At 60.1% G+C, this 17,737-nt stretch overlaps 3 protein-coding genes across 3 annotated transcripts; 2 read left to right on the top strand and 1 right to left on the bottom strand.

The window, feature by feature from the left end:
• The first annotated feature begins 7 nt into the window (after window positions 1-7).
• SF3A2 (splicing factor 3a subunit 2) lies at window positions 8-8,710 on the top strand. Its single transcript, XM_027717239.2, has 9 exons — window positions 8-47; window positions 2,341-2,511; window positions 3,335-3,406; window positions 3,690-3,736; window positions 4,500-4,609; window positions 5,352-5,401; window positions 6,118-6,258; window positions 7,562-7,630; window positions 8,257-8,710. Exons 2-9 carry the CDS (start codon window positions 2,386-2,388, stop codon window positions 8,587-8,589), a joined length of 948 nt encoding a protein of 315 aa, XP_027573040.1. The 5' UTR covers window positions 8-47; window positions 2,341-2,385; the 3' UTR covers window positions 8,590-8,710.
• A 1,142-nt stretch (window positions 8,711-9,852) lies between these two features.
• On the top strand, window positions 9,853-14,750 carry AMH (anti-Mullerian hormone). The gene is made up of 5 exons (XM_027717238.2): window positions 9,853-10,433; window positions 11,376-11,548; window positions 12,206-12,326; window positions 12,451-12,643; window positions 12,771-14,750. The coding sequence occupies exons 1-5, from the start codon at window positions 9,881-9,883 to the stop codon at window positions 13,684-13,686; spliced, it is 1,956 nt and encodes a 651-aa protein (XP_027573039.1). The 5' UTR covers window positions 9,853-9,880; the 3' UTR covers window positions 13,687-14,750.
• Window positions 14,751-15,540: 790 nt separating this feature from the next.
• Window positions 15,541-17,727, bottom strand: JSRP1 (junctional sarcoplasmic reticulum protein 1). The gene is made up of 6 exons (XM_027717222.1): window positions 17,640-17,727; window positions 16,880-17,032; window positions 16,730-16,798; window positions 16,455-16,600; window positions 16,147-16,335; window positions 15,541-15,777 (listed from the first exon to the last, which is right to left on the bottom strand). The coding sequence occupies exons 1-6, from the start codon at window positions 17,725-17,727 to the stop codon at window positions 15,541-15,543; spliced, it is 882 nt and encodes a 293-aa protein (XP_027573023.1).
• Window positions 17,728-17,737: the final 10 nt, after the last annotated feature.

The raw sequence follows: 17,737 nt of genomic DNA, 5'->3' as shown, positions 1-17,737 counted from the left end.
GGGGAGAGGGGGCGGGAGCGGGGCCGCGCGAGCCGGGACGGAGCGGGGTTTGTGAGGGGATCTGGGGGGAACTGAGGGGGTCTGGGGGGAACTGAAGGGTCTGGGGGGAACTGAGGGAATCTGGGGGGAACTGGGGGATTAGGGGGTTTATGAGGGGTTTTAGCGGGTCCTGGGGGGTCCTTCGGGGATCTGGGGGGAACTGAAGGGATCTGGGGGGAACTGAAGGGATCTGGGGGGAACTGAAGGGATCTGGGGGGTTCTGAGGGAGTTCGGGGAGTCTTGAGGGGACCCAGTGGGGCTGAGGGGACTTGAGACATCCTGAAGGGATTTATGAGGGGATTTAGCGGGCCCTAGAGGGTCCTCAGGGGATTTGGGGGGAACTGAGGGGATTTTAGGGGTCCTCAGTGGATCTGAGGGGTCCTGAGAGGATTTAGGGAGTCCTGAGGCGGTTTTGAGGGGATCCAGGGGGGTTCTGAGGGGACTTGGGGATCCTGAGGGGATTTAGGGGGTCGTGAGGGGATTTAGCAGGTCCTGGGGGACATGGGGGGTTCCTGAGGGGATCTGGGGGGTTTGTGAGGGGATTTGGGGCATTCTGAGGCGACTTGGGGGGTTCTGAGGGGATTTGGGAGATCCTGAGGGGGTGAGAGGGGTCATGAGGGGACCTGGGGGATCGTGGGGGGGTGAAGGGGGTCCTGAGGGTATATGAGGGGACATAAGGGGATTTGGGGCATTCTGAGGGGATCCAGGGGGTCCTGAGGGGATTTAGGGGGTTGTGAGGGGATCTGGAAGGTCCTGAGGGGACTTGGGGGGTTCTGAGGGGATCTGGAGGTTCCTGAGGGGAGTGACCCTTGGTGAGGTGTGGGGGGCACTTGGGGGGTTCTGTACTTTCTGAAGGGTTGGGGGGTGTTGGGGAGGGCTGGTCCTTGCTGAAGGGCTGGGGGTGTTTGGAGAGGGGGGATGACCCTTGGTGATGTACTGGGGGTGTTTGGGGGACTTTGGCCCTCACTAAAGGGGTGGGGGTGCTTGGGGTGTTTGGAGGGTTGAGGTTGCCCTTGCTGGGGATATTTGGGGGGGGCTGATCCTCGCTGGGGGGTTGGGGGATGTTTGGGGGGGCTGATCCTTGGTGAGGGGTATTTGAGGGTGTCGTTCTTGCTTCGGACCTGGAGGGGTTTGAGGGGGTTTGATCTTCACTGGGGTGTGTGGTGTGCTGGGGGGGGTTGGAGTTACCCTTGTTGGGAATGTTTGGGAGGGCTGGTCCTTGCTGAGGGGTTGGGGGGGGATGTGGGGGAAGTGACCCTTGGGGAGGTGTTGGGAGGTGTTTGAGGGGTGGGTTTGACCCTTACTGGGGGTGCTTGAGGGGACTTGATCCTCGCTGAGGAGTTGGTGGGTATCTGGGGGGGGCTTTCGCCCTTGCTGAGGCGTTGGGGAGTGTTTGAGGGTGCCTTTAACAGCTGCTGAGGTGTTGGGGGCACGTTTATGGGGTTGACCCTTGCTGGGGATGTTTGGGGGCCTTGATCCTCACTGAGGGCCTGGGAGTGTTTTGAGGGGAGGTTTTCACTGTTTCTAGGGGGCTGAGGTGTTTTTGGCGCTTTGATGTTTGCTGGGGTGTGTTTGAGGGGTCCTTTGACCCTTGTTGAGGTGTTGGGGGGTGCTTGATGGGGGGCTTTGACCATTGCTGAGGGGCAGGAGGTGTGTGAGGGGAGACCGATCCTTTCTGAGGGGCTGAGGGGTGTCTGATGGGAAGGATTTGACCCTTGCTGAGGGGCTGGGCATGTCTGGGGGGCTTTGGCCCTGCTGAGGGCATTGGGGGTGTTTGAGCAGACCACTCTGTGGCGTGGGAGGTGTGGGGGGGGCTCTGGCCTTACTGAGGGCAGGGGGCACTCCAGGACCTCACCTGGGGGTTGGGGACGCTGCACAGAGTCTGTGACCCTGCTGGGGGACATGGGGGGCTCTGACCCTCTCAGGGGGTTTTTGCTGTGTGGGGGTGGCTCTGGAGCTTTGGGGGGCTGGTGGAGGAGCCCCAAACCTTGGTAGAGAGGGGGGAGGTTCTGGGGCTGTTTGTGCCATCGGGTGAGGGTGGGAGGCTCCTTTTTGGGGGATGTGTCTGTGTGTGGAAGTGTCTGAGGAGATGGAAAGGGCTCTGGGGGTTGTTTTTCTGGATCATTTTACTTGTGTTTACTGAGTGGGTGGTGCCAGACCCTCTCCATGTGGAATCTCATCCCATAGCATGTTCCTAGGGCATCTTTGGGGTTCTCATCCCGTGTCCTCACTGACGGGGCTGAACACTCTGCGACCTCAGGTCCAGTTACCACTCACGATGCTTCTCCTCCTTTTGTGCAGACTCTCTCTTTCTCCAGAGGGGGCTGAAGCACAGAATTCCCCACCATGGATTTCCAGCACCGCCCTGGAGGGAAGACGGGCAGTGGAGGCGTCGCCTCGGCCTCGGAGAGTAACCGGGACCGGCGGGAGCGGCTGCGGCAGCTGGCCCTGGAGACCATCGACATCAACAAGGTGGGGACACACCTGCCACCAGCCCAGGGTGCTCCAAGCCCCCTCCAACCTGGCCTTGGACACTGCCAGGGATCCAGGGGCAGCCACAGCTTCTCTGGGCAACCTGTGCCAGGGCCTCTCCACCCTCGCCACCAAGAATTCCTTCCCAATATCCCATCTCACCCTGCCCTCTGGCACTGGGAAGCCATTCCCCTTGTCCTGTCCCTTCATCCCTTGTCCCCAGTCCCTCTCCAGCTCTCCTGGAGCCCCTTTAGGCCCTGGAAGGGGCTCCTAGGTCTCCCCAGAGCCTTCTCTTCTCTGAGTGGTGGATTGAGTTTAAATACTTGTGTCTCTGGGAATGTGGGGTTTGAATGAGGAACATTTGGGATGGGGCTGACAGGGAGGTGCCAGCACTTTGTATTCAAATTATTTCCAGTCTCCTCAGGACCAGTTTGTACTTTGCCATTTCTCGGTGCAGTTGGGAACTCTGTCCCTGCTGTTGAGTCTCTGTTTCCATCATCCTAAAGCTCTGTTATGTTGATTTAAATTCTGGACTCAGTTCTGGAATCATAGAACCATAAAATAACCGGAGTTGGAAGGGACCCACGAGGATCACCAGGCCAACCCCTGGCCCTGCACAGACACCCCAACAATCCCCCCCTGTCCCTCAGAGCGTTGTCCAAACGCTCTTGGAGCTCTGGCAGCCTTGGGGCCGTGCCCACTGCCCTGGGGAGCCTGGGCAGCGCCTGACCAGTTCTTCCTGTGCAGAACTCTGCAGTATTTTGGTTATCCTGTTGCTTTGCCATGGATTTTCCTTGTAACTTGTCAATCATTCTCTTCCCAGGACCCCTATTTTATGAAAAATCACTTGGGCTCCTACGAGTGCAAGCTCTGCCTGACACTGCATAACAACGAGGTGAGGGAGCACCTGCCTTGCCTGATCCCAGCAGCAGGAATTTTGGGATAACAGTACCTTCAGGTGCCAGAACCTGGGCTGTGACTGCTGAGAGATGAGGGGTGGGCAGAGCCTTGTGTGTTAAACCTGACAGCTGAGCAGTTAAGAGCAGTGTGCTCTCAGTGAGAATCCTCTGTGCTGAGGGTGCAAACACCCTTGTCAGTGTGAGACACAGCCTCTCTGAGACAAGAATCTTTCAGTCCCGCCTTCATTTAACTTTCTTCTACCTTGGTTTTTATTTCAGGGGAGTTACTTAGCACATACACAGGGGAAGAAGCATCAGACCAATTTGTAAGTCATTCTCTACCATAACTTTATTCATTACTGGAACACTTTAAAATGATGATTGTGTTCATCTATGAACCTTTAACCCCATTAAAATGATGATTGTGTTCATCTGTCAACCCTTAACTGTGTTACACAACAGCACACAGGTCCTGAACGTTCTGTGATTCCTGCTGAGCAGCCTGGCACCAGCCAGGAGGTTCAGCCTGGATCTGCTCCAAAAATGAGGCTGAAAATCTCAATTTCAAGCTCAAAAGTTCAAACCCAGTTGTGGAATTTCTGAAGGAAAAGGGAGAAAGAGTTTTAAAAGGAAATTTTCTGAGTCTAGTAAAAAGAACTCTGCCTGCCAGAGCTCAGGGGGCGTTTGGACAACGCTCTGAGGGACAGGGTGGGATTGTTGGGGTGTCTGTGCAGGGCCAGGGGTTGGACTGGATGATCCCTGTGGCTCCCTTCCAACTCGGGATATTCCAGGATTCTGTGATCTGCATTTGTCAATACAGGTTGGGAGAAGTTTATAAGTTTTATTTTAAGGAATCCAGTTTACTTTGCTTTAGCTGTGGGGTTTGTTCTTTTTAATGTCAAGAATTAAGTCTTCTCAAATGCATTTGTGGAGTCAGGCACCAAGATCATCTCGGGGTGGGTAACTGAGAAACAGCCTTTGGGGAGGGGAAGGATGGATACACTGGGGAAGGGAAGTAGGTTTTCCAGGCATGATTCCTTTGGAAGCAAGTGCAGGTAATAACCCTTACATTTTGAAATTCCTCCCCAGGGCCCGGCGAGCTGCCAAGGAAGCCAAGGAAGCCCCTGCCCAACCTGCCCCAGAGAAGGTCAAAGTGGAAGTGAAGAAATTTGTGAAAATTGGGCGCCCAGGTTACAAAGGTGGGTCGGGGGGTGCCCGGGAGGTGCCCGTGGGCAGCACCTGCAGTGCTGGGATGTGAATTGTTAATTAGCCTTTTTAGCAGCTCTGCCCATGAATGAGAGCTGGGCTCTCTCCTGGTATCCTTTATTGTTTGAATTGCCTGTATCCAACCTAAACTTCTCCTGGGACAACTTGGGGCCATTCCCTCTCCTCCTGTCCCTTGTTCCCTGGCAGCAGAGCCCGACCCCCCCCAGCTCCCCCCTCCTGTCAGGACGTTGCAGAGCCAGAAGGTCCCCCCTGAGCCTCCTTTTCTCCAGGCTGAGCCCCCCCAGCTCTCTCAGCTGCTCCTGCTGCTCCAGCCCCTTCCCAGCTCCGTTCCCTTCCCTGCACACGCTCCAGCCCCTCACTATCCTTCTTGTCATGCGGCCCCCAAAGCTGGACACAGTAGCATCACAGGATCCCAGAACGGTTTGGTTTGGAAGGGACCTTAATGCCCATCCCATTGCTCCAAGCCCCGTCCAACCTGGCCTTGGACACTCCCAGGGATCCAGGGGCAGCCACAGCTGCTCTGGGCAACCTGTGCCAGGGCCTCCCCACCCTCACAGCTGTAGCTTTGGATAAAGAAAATGTGACATTTTGTTTGATAAATGGGAGAAAAATCTTGTAATGTTTTGTTGTTGGAAGCTTTATGTTTCCTGGGGCAGAATAATGCTGCTCCAACCCTGCTGTGAGATGTTCTCAGCTTTCCTATTTTCCTTACAGTGACCAAACAGAGAGACCCTGAAACAGGCCAGCAGAGCCTTCTCTTCCAGGTAAGGGCAGGGTGAAAATTCTCAGTGTCAGAGTTATCCAAGTAAAACTGCTGCTGAGTGAGCAGATCCTTGCTGGATCCATGAAATAAATAATAATAATAAAAGTCCTTACCTTCCTAGTTTTTACAGCCGACTGTGTTGAGCAAATCCCTGAGCACAGCTGTCAAGCTGGGTAGTGGAAGGGGCAGGAGTTGGAACGAGATGATCACAGAATCAGGGAATGGTTTGGGTTGGAAGGGGCTTTAAAGATCATCCAGTTCCAACCCCTGTCATGGGCAGAGCCACCTTCCATTAGGTCAGGTTACTCCTGGCTCCAACCTGGCCTTGGACACTTCCAGGGATGGGGTGGCAATCAGTTCCCACTGAATGGCACTTACTAACCCGACCATGATTCTCTGATCATGGGCAGGGACACCTTTCACTATCCCAGGCTGCTCCAAGCTCCGTCCAGTCTGGCCTTGGACACTTCCAGGGATGGGGCAGCCACAGTTTCTCTAGGTGACCTGTGCCAGACCCTCACAGGGAACAATTTCCTCTTCATTTCCCCTCTTTCCATTTGAGTTGTTTACAGTCCCTCCCAACCCGAGCCGTGCCGGGATCCCAGCCTGTTCCCTGCGGTGTTTCTTGGGAACTGCTCTCCACATGCCCACCCTGAGGGCTGTGTTTGGTGCTGGGGGTGCCAGGGGGATGTTTCTCACAGTGCCCTGTCCCCCCAGATCGATTACCCCGAGATTGCCGAGAGCATCATGCCCCGGCACCGGTTCATGTCGGCCTACGAGCAGCGCATCGAGCCCCCCGACCGGCGCTGGCAGTACCTGCTCATGGCGGCCGAGCCCTACGAGACCATCGCCTTCAAGGTAACCCTGGCACACTTCCCTCTTTGCCCACATATTTCCAAGCGAATTTGCAGCTGACACCAAGCTGGGGGGAGTGTTGATCTGCTGGAGGGCAGGAGGGCTCTGCAGAGGGACCTGGACAGGCTGGAGAGATGGGAAGGATCCAACAGGACGAGGTTCAAGAAGGCCAAGTCCCAGGTCCTGCACTTTGGCCACAACCCCCTGCAGCCCCACGGGCTGGGGACAGAGTGTCTGGAGAGAAAGGGACCTGGTGGTGCTGGTGACAGCAGCTGGACATGAGCCAGGTGGCCAGGAAGGCCAATGGCATCCTGGCCTGGATCAGGAATAGTGTGGGCAGGGAAGTGATTCTGCCCCTGGACTCGGCCCTGGTGAGGAGCACTCCAGTGCTGTGACCAGCTCTGGGCCCCTCAGTTTGGGAAGGCCGTGGAGGGGCTGGAGCAGTTCCAGAGAAGGGCAATGAGGCTGGGGAAGGGTCTGGAGCACAAGTGCTGTGAGGAGAGGCTGAGGGAGCTGGGGGTGTTGAGGCTGGAGAGGAGGAGGCTCAGGGGGGACCTTCTCACTCTCTACAGCTCCCTGACAGGAGGGGGCAGCCAGGGGGGAGTTGGTCTCCTCTCCCAGGAACCAGCAGTAGGACAAGAGGGCACAGCCTTTAGCTGTGCCAGGGGAGGTTTAGGTTGGACATCAGGAAGAAATTCTTCTCAGAGAGAGGGATCAGCCACTGGAAGGGGCTGCCCAGGGAGGGGGTGGAGTCCCCGTCCCTGGAGGTGTTTAAGGACAGACTGGACGTGGCATCAGTGCCATGGGCTGGATGATGAGGTGGTGTTGGGTTGTGGGTTGGACTCCATGATCTCAGAGGTCTTTTCCAACCTGGTTGATCCTGTGATTCTGTGGTTAATTCCCAGTGAACACCCCGATTTCCATTCCAGCCTCCATGGGTTAATGGAGCAGGAAGGGGGTCAGGAATGGCTGGAAGTCATTAAGCCCTAGTGAGAGTTACTGGAGGACTCTGGCCTGAAAACCAGACTGTGCTGAGCTCTGGGGAGCTGTGAATTCCCAGTGTCTGGCACAGGCAGGAGCCTCCTCAGCCCCTGTGCAGATGTTAAGGGAGGGTTTTTTGTTTTCAGTTGTCCTTGACCGATAGGGAAGTAACTTAATTCTTTCCTGCCCCCACCTCTATCTAACAACAGAGCAGCTCACCAAGGCCTGGAATAACTGTGCTTATCTCCCAGGCTCTGGGGCTAAAAAGGGTCTTTGAGCTAATCTGGGGTTGCTAAGAATAGCTCTGTGTTCTCTTTTGGTGCAGGTGCCAAGCAGGGAGATCGACAAAGCAGAAGGGAAGTTTTGGACCCACTGGAACAGGGAAACCAAACAGGTAACTGGGACTATCTGTGGTGAGGGTTAGGGAGGGCAGAGAGCAGGGCAGTGACATCAGTGCTGTCCCTGCTGGTCTGATGGTGAGATCTTCATTCCCTCAGTGCTGTGCACTGAGAGCTCCCGACAGACAGGTGTGTGTGTGATCTGGGTGAGGATTTGCCCAGGGAGGTTCTTGTTGTCGGCAGCAGCAGCAGAATGGGGCAGGAATGTCTGGAGCAAAGGAGGCTCAGGGGGGACCTTCTGGCTCTGCAACCCCCTGACAGGAGGGGGGAGCTGGGGGGGGTCGGGCTCTGCTGCCAGGGAACAAGGGACAGGAGGAGAGGGAACGGCCCCAAGTTGTGCCAGGGGAGGTTTAAATTGGATATTGGGAAAAGTTTCTTCATGCAAAGGGTTGTCAGGCACTGGAAGGGGCTGCCCAGGGCAGTGGTGGAATCACCATCCCTGGGAGTGTTCAAACAACATGTGGATGTGGCCCTTGGGGACATGGCTCTCAGGGACGGGGTGGGTTGTTGGGGTGTGTGTGCAGGGCCAGGGGTTGGACTGGATGGTCCCTGTGGATCCCTTCCAGCTCTGGACATTCCACGATTAATTGTTCCCTTCTCTTTGCTTCCCTCCCCTCCCCAGTTCTTCCTCCAGTTCCACTTCAAGATGGAGAAGCCCCCGGCTCCCCCCAACCTGCCCCCGGGCCCCCCGACGGTGAAGCGGCCGCCGCCCCCTCCCCTGATGAACGGGCTGCCCCCCCGGCCCCCCCTGCCCGACTCCATGCCCCCCCCTCCCCCTGGGGGCATGACCCTGCCCCCCATGCCCCCCTCGGGGCCGGTGCCACCCCCCCCAGTGCCACCCCAGCTGCCCCCAGCCCCCGGGGTGCCCCCCCCTGCCCCTCTGCCCCCCATGATGCGGCCGCCGCTCCCCACAGAGGGGCCAGGCACCATCCCCCCCCCACCCCCCTCCAACTGAGGCCCCTCCTGGTCCCACTGGATTTGTCCCTTTCTATCCTCAGATCACGCCCCGTTCAGGGAACAGCTCTGTTTTGTATGAATCTGAATCCTGTCGGTTCATTAAAAGGTTTTCCATTTTCCTTCCTCTCTTTTTCCTGTGGTTTGGGTAAAAACGCTGCCGTGGGTTCACGTTCTTTAACCCTTAGAGACAGAAAACATTCCCAGTCTGCTGATATTTTGGAAATCCTCCAAAGAGGAGGCAAAAGAGAGGGAATCTCAGGGCACCCCCTTTCCTGACTGGACATCTCCATCAACCTCAGCAGTGTTGGCCTGAGGTATCACCCTGACAAGTGTCCCATTAATTACCCCCATTAATCAGTTTTTATTCAACCAAAGCCCTTCATGGAGTTCATTCCCTGAGAGGGGCCATGGAAAGGCTCCTGTTACTGATATTAAGTCTTTAGAGACACCTCCCACTAGCCCAGGTTGCTCCAAGCCCCGTCCAACCTGGCCTTGGACACTTCCAGGGATCCAGGGGCAGCCACAGCTGCTCTGGGCAACCTGTGCCAGGGCCTCCCCACCCTCACAGCCAACAATTCCTTCCCAATATCCCATCTAACCTGCCCTCTGTGGTGAGAAACCATTCCCCTTGTCCTGTCCCTCCATCCCTTGTCCCAAATCCCTCTCCAGCTCTCCTGGAGCCCCTTTAGGCACTGGAATTCCAGCTGTTCCAGTGAGGATTGGCGTCTCAGGGAGGGAAAATAATTTCCCTCTGGGGGAAATATGAAGAGTTCCAAGTCTCCAGGCTGCTGCTGCCCCTCATAATCCTCCTTCCCAGGACGAAGCTCCTTCCAAGGGTGGCCTCTCCGAGCTGCGGGGTGTGAGGTACCAGCCAGGACAGAATGCTTTCCATACATTTACTTAGTTTCTGTCCATTATCTGTGTCTGTCCCCCTCCTCCCAGTCTGGCTCACCCCTCTCTCCCGGTGTTGATGGGATGGGACGTGCCAGTCCCCGTGAGGATCCAAGCCCAGACATCCACCCTCCTTTAGAAAACATCCCAAGTCAAGGCCGTGCGTCCCCACAAGCGGGGGAACAGCTTTTCATTTTTTTCCCGTTTCCAAAACGAGCTGCAAACCCAAAAATAGAACAAAGAAAGGTCCTTTGCAGCCTCCCCTCGGGCAGGACAGGCCCCGGGGCTGCCCACGGGAGGTGTGTTGGGCCACTCAAGGCCACCCGTGGTTAAAAGGGAGAGTCCTCCCTCCCTGGGAGAGTTTGGGATGCAGAGCTGGGAACAGCTGAGGTGGGACCATGAGAGCTGCTCTCGGGTTGTTCCTGCTGTGCCTGGTGCTGCTCCCTCCCCTTGCAGCGCTGCCCAGGAAGGGGGAGAGGAATTCCCTGAGCCCAGAGGAGCTGGAAGCAGAGGGGAGAAATAGGGAAAATGCGAGTTTGCAGGAACCAGCCGGACCCAGCTGGGCGGGGAGACCCAGGAGGGCCACTCGCCTCTTCCCCGAGCCCGAGCCAGGAGCCAAATGCCCGCAGGGAATGGCCGAGGAGGGCCGGCCCCGCTCCAGCGCGCACCCCTGGCCGCTGGGCGGGCTGGAGGGGCCGGTGTGCAGGGTGAGGATGGAGCGGGACGGGGTCGCCCCGGGCCACCTGGACGTGGTGGGGGTCCTCACCCACTACGAGAGCGGCTTCATCAAAGCGCTGCGGCGGCGCCGCGCCTGGGGCGGGAACGTCCTGCGGAGCTTCGGGCTGTGCCCGGCCCCGGAGGCGGCGGCGGCTCCGCATCCCCTGCAGCGCATCCACGGGCACGTGGTGGAGCCGGGCCCGGAGCGATTCCTCGTCCTGCACCTGGAGGAAGGTTGGTGGGACATCCCTGCGCCGGGGAGGAGCAGAGCGGGGAGGATGCAGGGCTTGGGATGGCGGGCAATGCTGTTTGCTGGCCCTAAGTCAGATTTAAACACAGAATTAAACCTGAGGGGTTGGATTCCCTTTAAAATAAGAGAAAGACATTGTAAGTGCTAAAGCTTCTTAAAAACTGCTGTAAAATTGGTACTTCGCTGTGTCTTTCTGGGTACATTTTTCAGGAGGTTTAGCAGAGATGATGCATTGAGCAACAGGGCACTGTCCCTGCCTCTGCCCCTGCCTGTGACCAACACCCGGGTGTCACATTCTTGGTGGGCTCTGCTCTGCTCTCACGAGTACGAGTGTTTCTCTGCCTCGATGATGTGGGTTTGGACACTGTCCCAACTCTAAGAGAGGGTCGGGTCGGACCTGGCTGGTCCCGCTGTGCCCTGAGCCCCCTCCCACACCGGGGGCTGTGGAGCTGCTCCTGCAGCTTCAGCCTTAAGGAAAAACCAGGAACACCTTCCCCTGTCCCATCCCGGGCATGAGCCCGGCGCTGGAGGGGGAGCACAACCCGCTGTTTTATCCGTAGCAAGAGAGTCAGGGGTGTTTCCCTCTTCCTGAAATCCCTTCCTCCCCTCCCGCGGTTTGGATTTGCAGCTGAACTCGCCAGTGCCGGGCAGTGGGGAAGTGGCCACCATGTCCCTGAGGCACTGGAGAGGAGATTTCCATGGGGATCTGGGGGTGGCAGCCCCTTCTGTCCGGGTGCAGGATCTGCCTCCTGCCACCTCCCCTGGGCCGGGGACTGGGATTTGCCGTGTTTTTCCACCCTGTCCCTCCTGTCCCAGCTCCTCTGGTCTCTGCGTGGGAATGGGGCTCAGCCCTGAAGCCCCTTCCTCAACCCCCGGGGGCCCCGCGGTGCCGGAGGGGGATTCACCCCGTGTCTCCCCCGTTCCAGTGCAGTGGGAAGCGCAGGCGAAGCTGCGGTTCCAGCTGGTTTTCCAGGCGGAGCTGGGCCGGGCGCTGGGGGAGCTGCAGGCGGCCGCGATGCTCTTCTACCTGGGCCGGCCCGAGGGCTCCGGGCGCCCGCAGGAGCTGCTGGTCACGGGCCCGGGGCTGGCCAGGGACCAGGTGGGTCGGGGGGCCGGGCCGGGATGGGATTGGGGCGGGAGTGTCCCGGCCCTGCTGCCCAGCACCTTTGCCATCCCCTCCCAGTTCCTTTGCCACCCCCTGCAGCTCCTTTGCTCCTCACAGCCCCTTTTCTACCCCTCCCAGTCCTGTTGCCATCTCCTCCCAGTCCTGTTGCCATCTCCTCCCAGTCCTGTTGCCACCCCCTCCCAGTCCATTCACCATCCTTTCCCAGACTCTTTGCCCCTCCTCCAGTCCCTTTGGCATCATCTCACAGTCCCTTTGCCAACACTTCCCATCCCTTTGCCATCCCATCCCGGCATTCCCGCCCCGTCTCTCGCTCCCGCCGGCCGGGCCGTGCCTGCAGATGGAGCTCTTACCCCGTTCCCAGCTCCCGCAGGGCCGGAGGGGCTGCCCGGGGTGTCCAGCCCTGTCTGGGGGTCCCGGTCCCCGCCTGCCCCGGGGCTCACTGCCCACCCGGGGGTCCCGTGGGCTCCCGGAGCAGCTCTGGGTGTGGGGGCGAAGCCCCCGTCCCATGTCGCTGCTCCCGGGGCCACCGCGGGCTGGGTGACCCCGAGCCCGCAGGGACCACACGTGGGTGTGTGCCCGCGATGTCTGACCCACGTCCCCGGCTCTGCCGTGTCTCCCGCCCCCGCGCAGAGGCTCTGCCTGTCCAGGGACACCCAGTACCTGGTCCTGGGAGCCGCCGCCGGCTCCGTCACCCGCGGCCCGGAGCAGCTCCGCTTCTCGGCATCGCTGACGATCCGCGGCGCCGAGGGAGGTACGGACGGGGATCCGCCCGAGTGTCCCCACTCGGGCGTTTGGGGTCCTCTCCACCCCCGAGGGGCTGTGGGGACACGTAGCAGACCCCAGATCATCGTCCTCACCGCTCCTCGCCCCCCCAGGTGCCCCCCTGCCCCCCTCGGAGGTGCAGCAGCTCCTGTTCGGCTCCGATGACAAGTGTTTCACCCGCATGACCCCGGTGCTGCTGCTGCTGGCCAAGGCACGGCCGGGGGAGGAGGAGGAGGAGGCTTTGGCCCCTTCCTCCTACCTCTCTGCTGACGGGGTGGTGGACACGGCTCCGTACCCACAGCTCAGGTCCGTGGCCTTAGGAATGGGAAAACACAGGGACTGGGAGACAGGGGATGTGGGATCACGGCAGGAGGATGTGGAGACCTCCAGGGCACACGAGGACCCCGTGACCCTCCCTGTGTTCTCTTTGCAGCCCACCCCAGGCCGGGACCGAGGAGTTGCCGACCCCCACGGCCCCGAGCCAGGCCAACACTTCATCCCCAGCTCCCGGGAGCAGCAGCCAATTCCTGGGAATGCTGACCCGCTTCGTCCGGCAGGTCCTGAGCTCCTCCAGCGAGCTGCCCCCCCAGCCCAGCGCCCACCACTGGCTGGACTTCCAGGCGATGGAGACCCTCCCTCACCAGCGGCTCAACCTGTCGGGGGAGGCGGCGCTGGAGCGGCTGGTGCAGTCGGAGGAGCCCTCGGTGCTGCTGTTCCCGCAGGACAGCGGGGCCGTGCTGGAGCAGCTCCTGGGGCACTGGCAGCCCGAGGGCACCGTGCTGGAGCTGCTCACGGGCAAACTGCGGGGGGTCATCCAGGAGCTGGGGGACATCCCGGCTTTCCAGGCCAACACGGCGCTTTTCCAGCACCTCCTGAGCTTCTGCTACTTCCCGCGGGGCGGGGAGGAGGGCGAGGCCCCGGAGCGGGTGCCGGGCTCCAGGAAGCTGCACACGCTGCTGCTGCTGAAGGCGCTGCAGTCGGTGCGGGCGCGCTGGCAGGAGCGCAGGAAGGTGCAGCGGCAGCACCGCAGCGCTCGGCCCCCGGCCCACTGCCGCCTCCAGGAGCTCACCATCGACCTGCACGACCGCAAGTTCATCGTCATGCCCACCGTGTACGCGGCCAACAACTGCGAGGGGCCCTGCAGGCTGCCCCTGTCCACCCGCGTGCCCAGCTACTACTCGCACACGGTGCTGCTGCTGGGGATGCAGGAGCGGGGGGCGCCGCTGCAGCGCCCGCCCTGCTGCGTCCCGGTGCGCTACTCCGACCAGCTCATCATCAGCCTCTCGCCGGAGGGGCTGGAGGTCCGCAAGTTCCCCAACATGGTGGCAGAGGAGTGTGGGTGTCGGTGAGGCTCCTCCCGGCCCGCCCCCCCCCGCAGCTGGAGCTGGTGCTTCCCGTGGAGACGGGAGCTCCCTTGTGTCCTTTCCCCACGGTTTGGCTCGTTAGTGTCTCTCAGGTTTCTCTGGTGTCTCCTTTGCTCCTCACAGTCGCTTTTCCACCGCTCCCAGCCCCGTTTGCTATCCCCTCCCAGCCCACTCACCATCTCCTCCCAGCCCCTTCCCGATCCCCTCCCAGCCCCTTTGCCACCCCCTGCAGCTCCTTTGCTCCTCACAGTCCCTCTGCAGCTGGAGCTGCCTGTCCCTGGGGGCTTCTCCACAGCCTGATGTGTCCCCACTGCCGATTTTGGGGATGCCTGTAGGGCTGAGCTGCCGTGGGCTCTGACCCTGTGGGGGGCTTTGGGCTGTGGGGCCGTGGGGGGAGGGCAAAGCTTGGCAGATCCAGCCAAGACTGCACTTATTTATCGCTGCCTTTCTGCTCCTGTAGTGGCTGGGAAGGGCAGGTGTTGCTTCCTCCAAGCCTCGCAGCATCCTCTCGCCATTTCCCAGCCCATCATTAGCCCCCCCTGGCCACAGGACTCCACCTGTGACAGCAGAGCAAGAGGCCAAACCCCCTTGCAGGGACCGTCCCTGTGTGACTGGGGCCGTGGGGACCCACTGGCCATGGCCTGGGGCTCCCGGCCAGGCCACATTCATGTCACCCTGCCCTGACCCCACTCCCAGAGGGAGGGAGGGAGGGAGGGAGGGAGTGATCCCGTTACACCTCCTGGGCTCTCGCACCATTAATGGGAGCGGGAGCAAACGGCTGCCAGAGCACCTGCTCCGTGTCCCCGCTGGCATCAGCGCCCGGATCATCTTTCCAGCTGAGCCCAGCCCTCAGACAGGGAGCCAAACCCTTGGGAAGCAGCTCCTGAGCTTGTCCTGGCTGCACCTCCCGGTGCTGGGAGCAGTTCTTGGGCTTTGCAGTGTCCCCACAGGGCTGAGTTGGCACCCACTGGCCCTGTCCTGCAGCCCCACAGGGACCCGGGTTACCCCTGAGCCCCTCAGCTCTGGGGGGCACAGAAAACACACACACACAGCCAGGGATAAGGGCTTTTCTTGTTTTTTTTTCTTGTTTTTTCCCCATTTCTTTTTAAACATCCAGTTGAACACCTTATTAAAAATGAAAATAGTTTATTTTAACCTCTATTGACTCAGCAAATACTGAAACCTGCCATGGGTTGGGGCTGTGAATGTCTCCTGCAGTGGCTCCAGTGCTGTGTGAGGTTTGCACTTGTGTTTCCTTCCTGAAAGGTGAAGGCAAAGCCTGAAGGGATCCCCAGTGAGGGGCTCCAACCTGGTTCTGTTTCCTGCAAGTTCTGTGCCACCCTCAGTGATGGCACCGAGTGAGGTCGGGGGGGTCTGTCCCCGATGTCCCTCTGGTTCTGTAACCCAGGATATTCTTCTCTCTTGATTTGCTTTAAATAAAACCAGTAACTGAAGAGCTGCACAGTCTGGAGACCAACTCTGCTCCCTGGGGTCAGTGGGACCCCACTGTGCTGCCCTGGGTGGAAATGACCCCGTGGGTGGGAAGGACCTGCAGGGGGTTTGGGTGGGGACGGGGCAGGGACACGAAGCCTGAAGAGAAGCTCCTTCCCCGGGTCCTTTCAGGTCACCTTTGGCCATTTGATCCAGGGGGGCCCAAAGTCCCCGGGGAGGCTCGTGCCAGGCTCCTGGGCTGCTCTGCTGCTGCTCAGGGATCCTGGGGTGCTGCCCATGGCCCAGGGATGCCCCTGGAGAACAGGCAGGAGCTGGGGGCAGTGGTGGGTTGGATCCCCCTGGGTGTCCCTGGATCCGGTGTCACGGAGCCCCTCGGCCGCCCTGGCCTCAGTCGCGCCTCTTGCCCTCCCTGGCCCTGCTGTCCTTGCCCAGAGCTGATTCCCAGGGTTTCCTGCCCTTCTGCTGCTTCCAGTCCCTCTTGGGGCTCTCCCGGCTGCCGTTGGCCCTGCCAGGACGGCCCTTCCCCCCCTCCCTCCTGGGCTCGTCCCGCTCCCGCCGGCTCTCCTTCCTCTCCTTCCTCTCCTTCCTCTCCTTCCTCTCCCGGTCCCGTTTCTTCTGAGGCTGCTGCTCAGGGTCCCTGGGGGACCTGGGGGCTCTGCCAGGTTTGTTCCCTGGTGTCCTGTCCTTGGCTCGTGCCTCTCTCCGGCTGCTGCGTTCTGCATGGACAGCACGGCCTTCCCGGGCCTTCTTCTCCTCCTTCTTCTCCTTTTTCTTCTTCTCCTCCTCCTCCTCTTCCTCTCTTTCTTCCTCTTCCTCCTTTTCTTCCTCCTCCTCCTTTTCTTCCTCCTCCTCCTTTTCTTCCTCCTCCTCCTTTTCTTCCTCCTCCTCCTTTTCTTCCTCCTCCTCCTCCTCCTTCTCCTCTTTCTCCTCCTTTTCTTCCTCGTCCTCCTCCTGCTTTTCCTTCTCTTCCTCCTTCTCCACCTCCTTCTCCACCTTCTTCTCCTGCTTCTCCTGACTCTTCTTCACCTCTGTTGCAGCCAGTGGCACCTCGGGGACATCTGTGGGTTCTTCATCCTTGTCTTCATACTCATCCTTATCCTCAACTTCATCCTTGTCCTCATCCTTGTCCTCATCCTCTGGAGTCGCGCGGCCAAACCACTTCTTGAAGATCCAGGGTTCTGCCTGCGTGGGGACAGAGGGGACCAGGACGTGGTGACGCAGCCCCGGGGCCCGGGACCCTCCTCCATCCCTCCCCCAGGGATAAGATGCTCCCCCTGCAGGAGGTGCCCCTGGCCCCATACCAGGTTGCTGTCGGCTTCGCTGTCATCGTCATCCTCCTCCTCCTCCTCCTCTCCACCCTCCGACGCGCTGCTCTCCGGTGGGCTCTCCGGTGGGACAGGACGGGCTGTCCCCACCTCTGGGACCTCCTCCTTGGGGCTCAGCACCTCTGGGAGGGGAGAGGGACAGGCCATGGATGTTTGGGTGGGATGTCCCAGGCATGGGCCACCCCGCCCTGGATGTGGCCCCTCTCAGTCTGGATCTGTGGGACTGGGACAACACGGAGCTCTGAACCCACCGGGAAGGGGAGGAGGTGGTGGTGGAGGCTCCTGCCGGCCTCGGGTGATCCCCTCCTTGGAACATGGTGCTGGAAGAGAGGAGGGGAGAGAGGCAGGGGGTGGCAGCAGGGTCTGGCCGCCCTGTCCCCCTCCCTGCAGCCCCAGCTCACCTTGGAGCACCTGGAAGGTGACACTGAGCAGGGCCACCACGGAGGCCACCAGGATGCACTTGTTGAGGGTGAGCCCTTCCCAGAGCAGCGGCTCCTCCGAGGGCTCCAGGCTGGGGGGCTCTGCCTTGCTCTGCACCGGGAGGCTCCTGGGCACTGGGGACCCCCCAGGGAAAACAGAGTTAATGGGAGAACTGGGAAGGGACAAAGGGATCTGGGATGGGGGTGGGAAGGGGTCTCGACATCCTCCTGCACAGCCCACCCTGGGCAAGGATAGGGACAGGGGCAGGGCCAGGGCCAGGGCCACAGGCAGGGGCAAGGGAAGGGGCAGGGAAAGGTTAGGGTCAGGATTAGGGTCAGGATTAGGGTTAGGGAGCTCTCTGCCCTGCTCCTGCCAGGTGTTTGCACTGCAGGAGTGGGGAGAAGAGTGTCCCAGGGGCTGAGCCCGAGGGGTTTGGGCTACAGTGGCATCAGAATATCCTGGGGATCACGCTGGGAAAACCTCTGCCCGTGTTCCCCCTCCAGCAGAAAATCTGGGCAGGATGGAGAGGAGGAGAGGAGGAGGAAGAGGAGGAGGAGGAGGAGGAGGAGGGAGATTTGCCAGGTGGCTGAGAAGCCCCATGTCCCTGAGCTGCGAGGGGACCGTGGAGAGCAAAGCTCCTCCCGTGGCCAGACCGGCTGGGAACACGGGATTGTTCCACCTGAGGCCAGGGTGGCCATCCCGGTGAAGGGAATTTCCAGGGAATCTTCCCCACGCACCTACCTGGAGGTGCTGCCTTGGCTCCCACCTTCTCCACCCGCTTCCTCTCTGCTGCTTTCCTGTCCCCTCCGAGCGGCGCCGGCTCTGGCATGCTCAGCTCA

The sequence above is a fragment of the Pipra filicauda genome, unplaced genomic scaffold, assembly GCF_003945595.2.
Source record: "Pipra filicauda isolate LSUMZ 115617 unplaced genomic scaffold, ASM394559v2 scaffold423_size595307_pilon, whole genome shotgun sequence".
In the NCBI taxonomy this organism is placed as follows: Eukaryota; Metazoa; Chordata; class Aves; order Passeriformes; family Pipridae; genus Pipra; species Pipra filicauda.
The sequence above is the reverse complement of the archived record's forward strand: the minus strand, read 5'-3'. Positions and strand labels throughout refer to the sequence as shown.

Excerpts from the sequence above, each read along its gene's own strand:
- SF3A2 (XM_027717239.2), top strand. The coding sequence starts at position 2,386 with ATGGATTTCCAGCACCGCCCTGGAGGGAAGACGGGCAGTGGAGGCGTC. Across the intron at positions 2,512-3,334 it reads AGACCATCGACATCAACAAG|GACCCCTATTTTATGAAAAA; the intron begins GTGGGGACACAC and ends TTCTCTTCCCAG. Across the intron at positions 6,259-7,561 it reads ACGAGACCATCGCCTTCAAG|GTGCCAAGCAGGGAGATCGA; the intron begins GTAACCCTGGCA and ends CTTTTGGTGCAG.
- AMH (XM_027717238.2), top strand. The coding sequence starts at position 9,881 with ATGAGAGCTGCTCTCGGGTTGTTCCTGCTGTGCCTGGTGCTGCTCCCT. Across the intron at positions 11,549-12,205 it reads CGGGGCTGGCCAGGGACCAG|AGGCTCTGCCTGTCCAGGGA; the intron begins GTGGGTCGGGGG and ends GCCCCCGCGCAG. Across the intron at positions 12,644-12,770 it reads GCTCCGTACCCACAGCTCAG|CCCACCCCAGGCCGGGACCG; the intron begins GTCCGTGGCCTT and ends TTCTCTTTGCAG.
- JSRP1 (XM_027717222.1), bottom strand. The coding sequence starts at position 17,727 with ATGCCAGAGCCGGCGCCGCTCGGAGGGGACAGGAAAGCAGCAGAGAGG. Across the intron at positions 16,799-16,879 it reads CACCTTCCAGGTGCTCCAAG|CACCATGTTCCAAGGAGGGG; the intron begins GTGAGCTGGGGC and ends CCTCTCTTCCAG. Across the intron at positions 16,601-16,729 it reads ACCACCTCCTCCCCTTCCCG|AGGTGCTGAGCCCCAAGGAG; the intron begins GTGGGTTCAGAG and ends CTCCCCTCCCAG.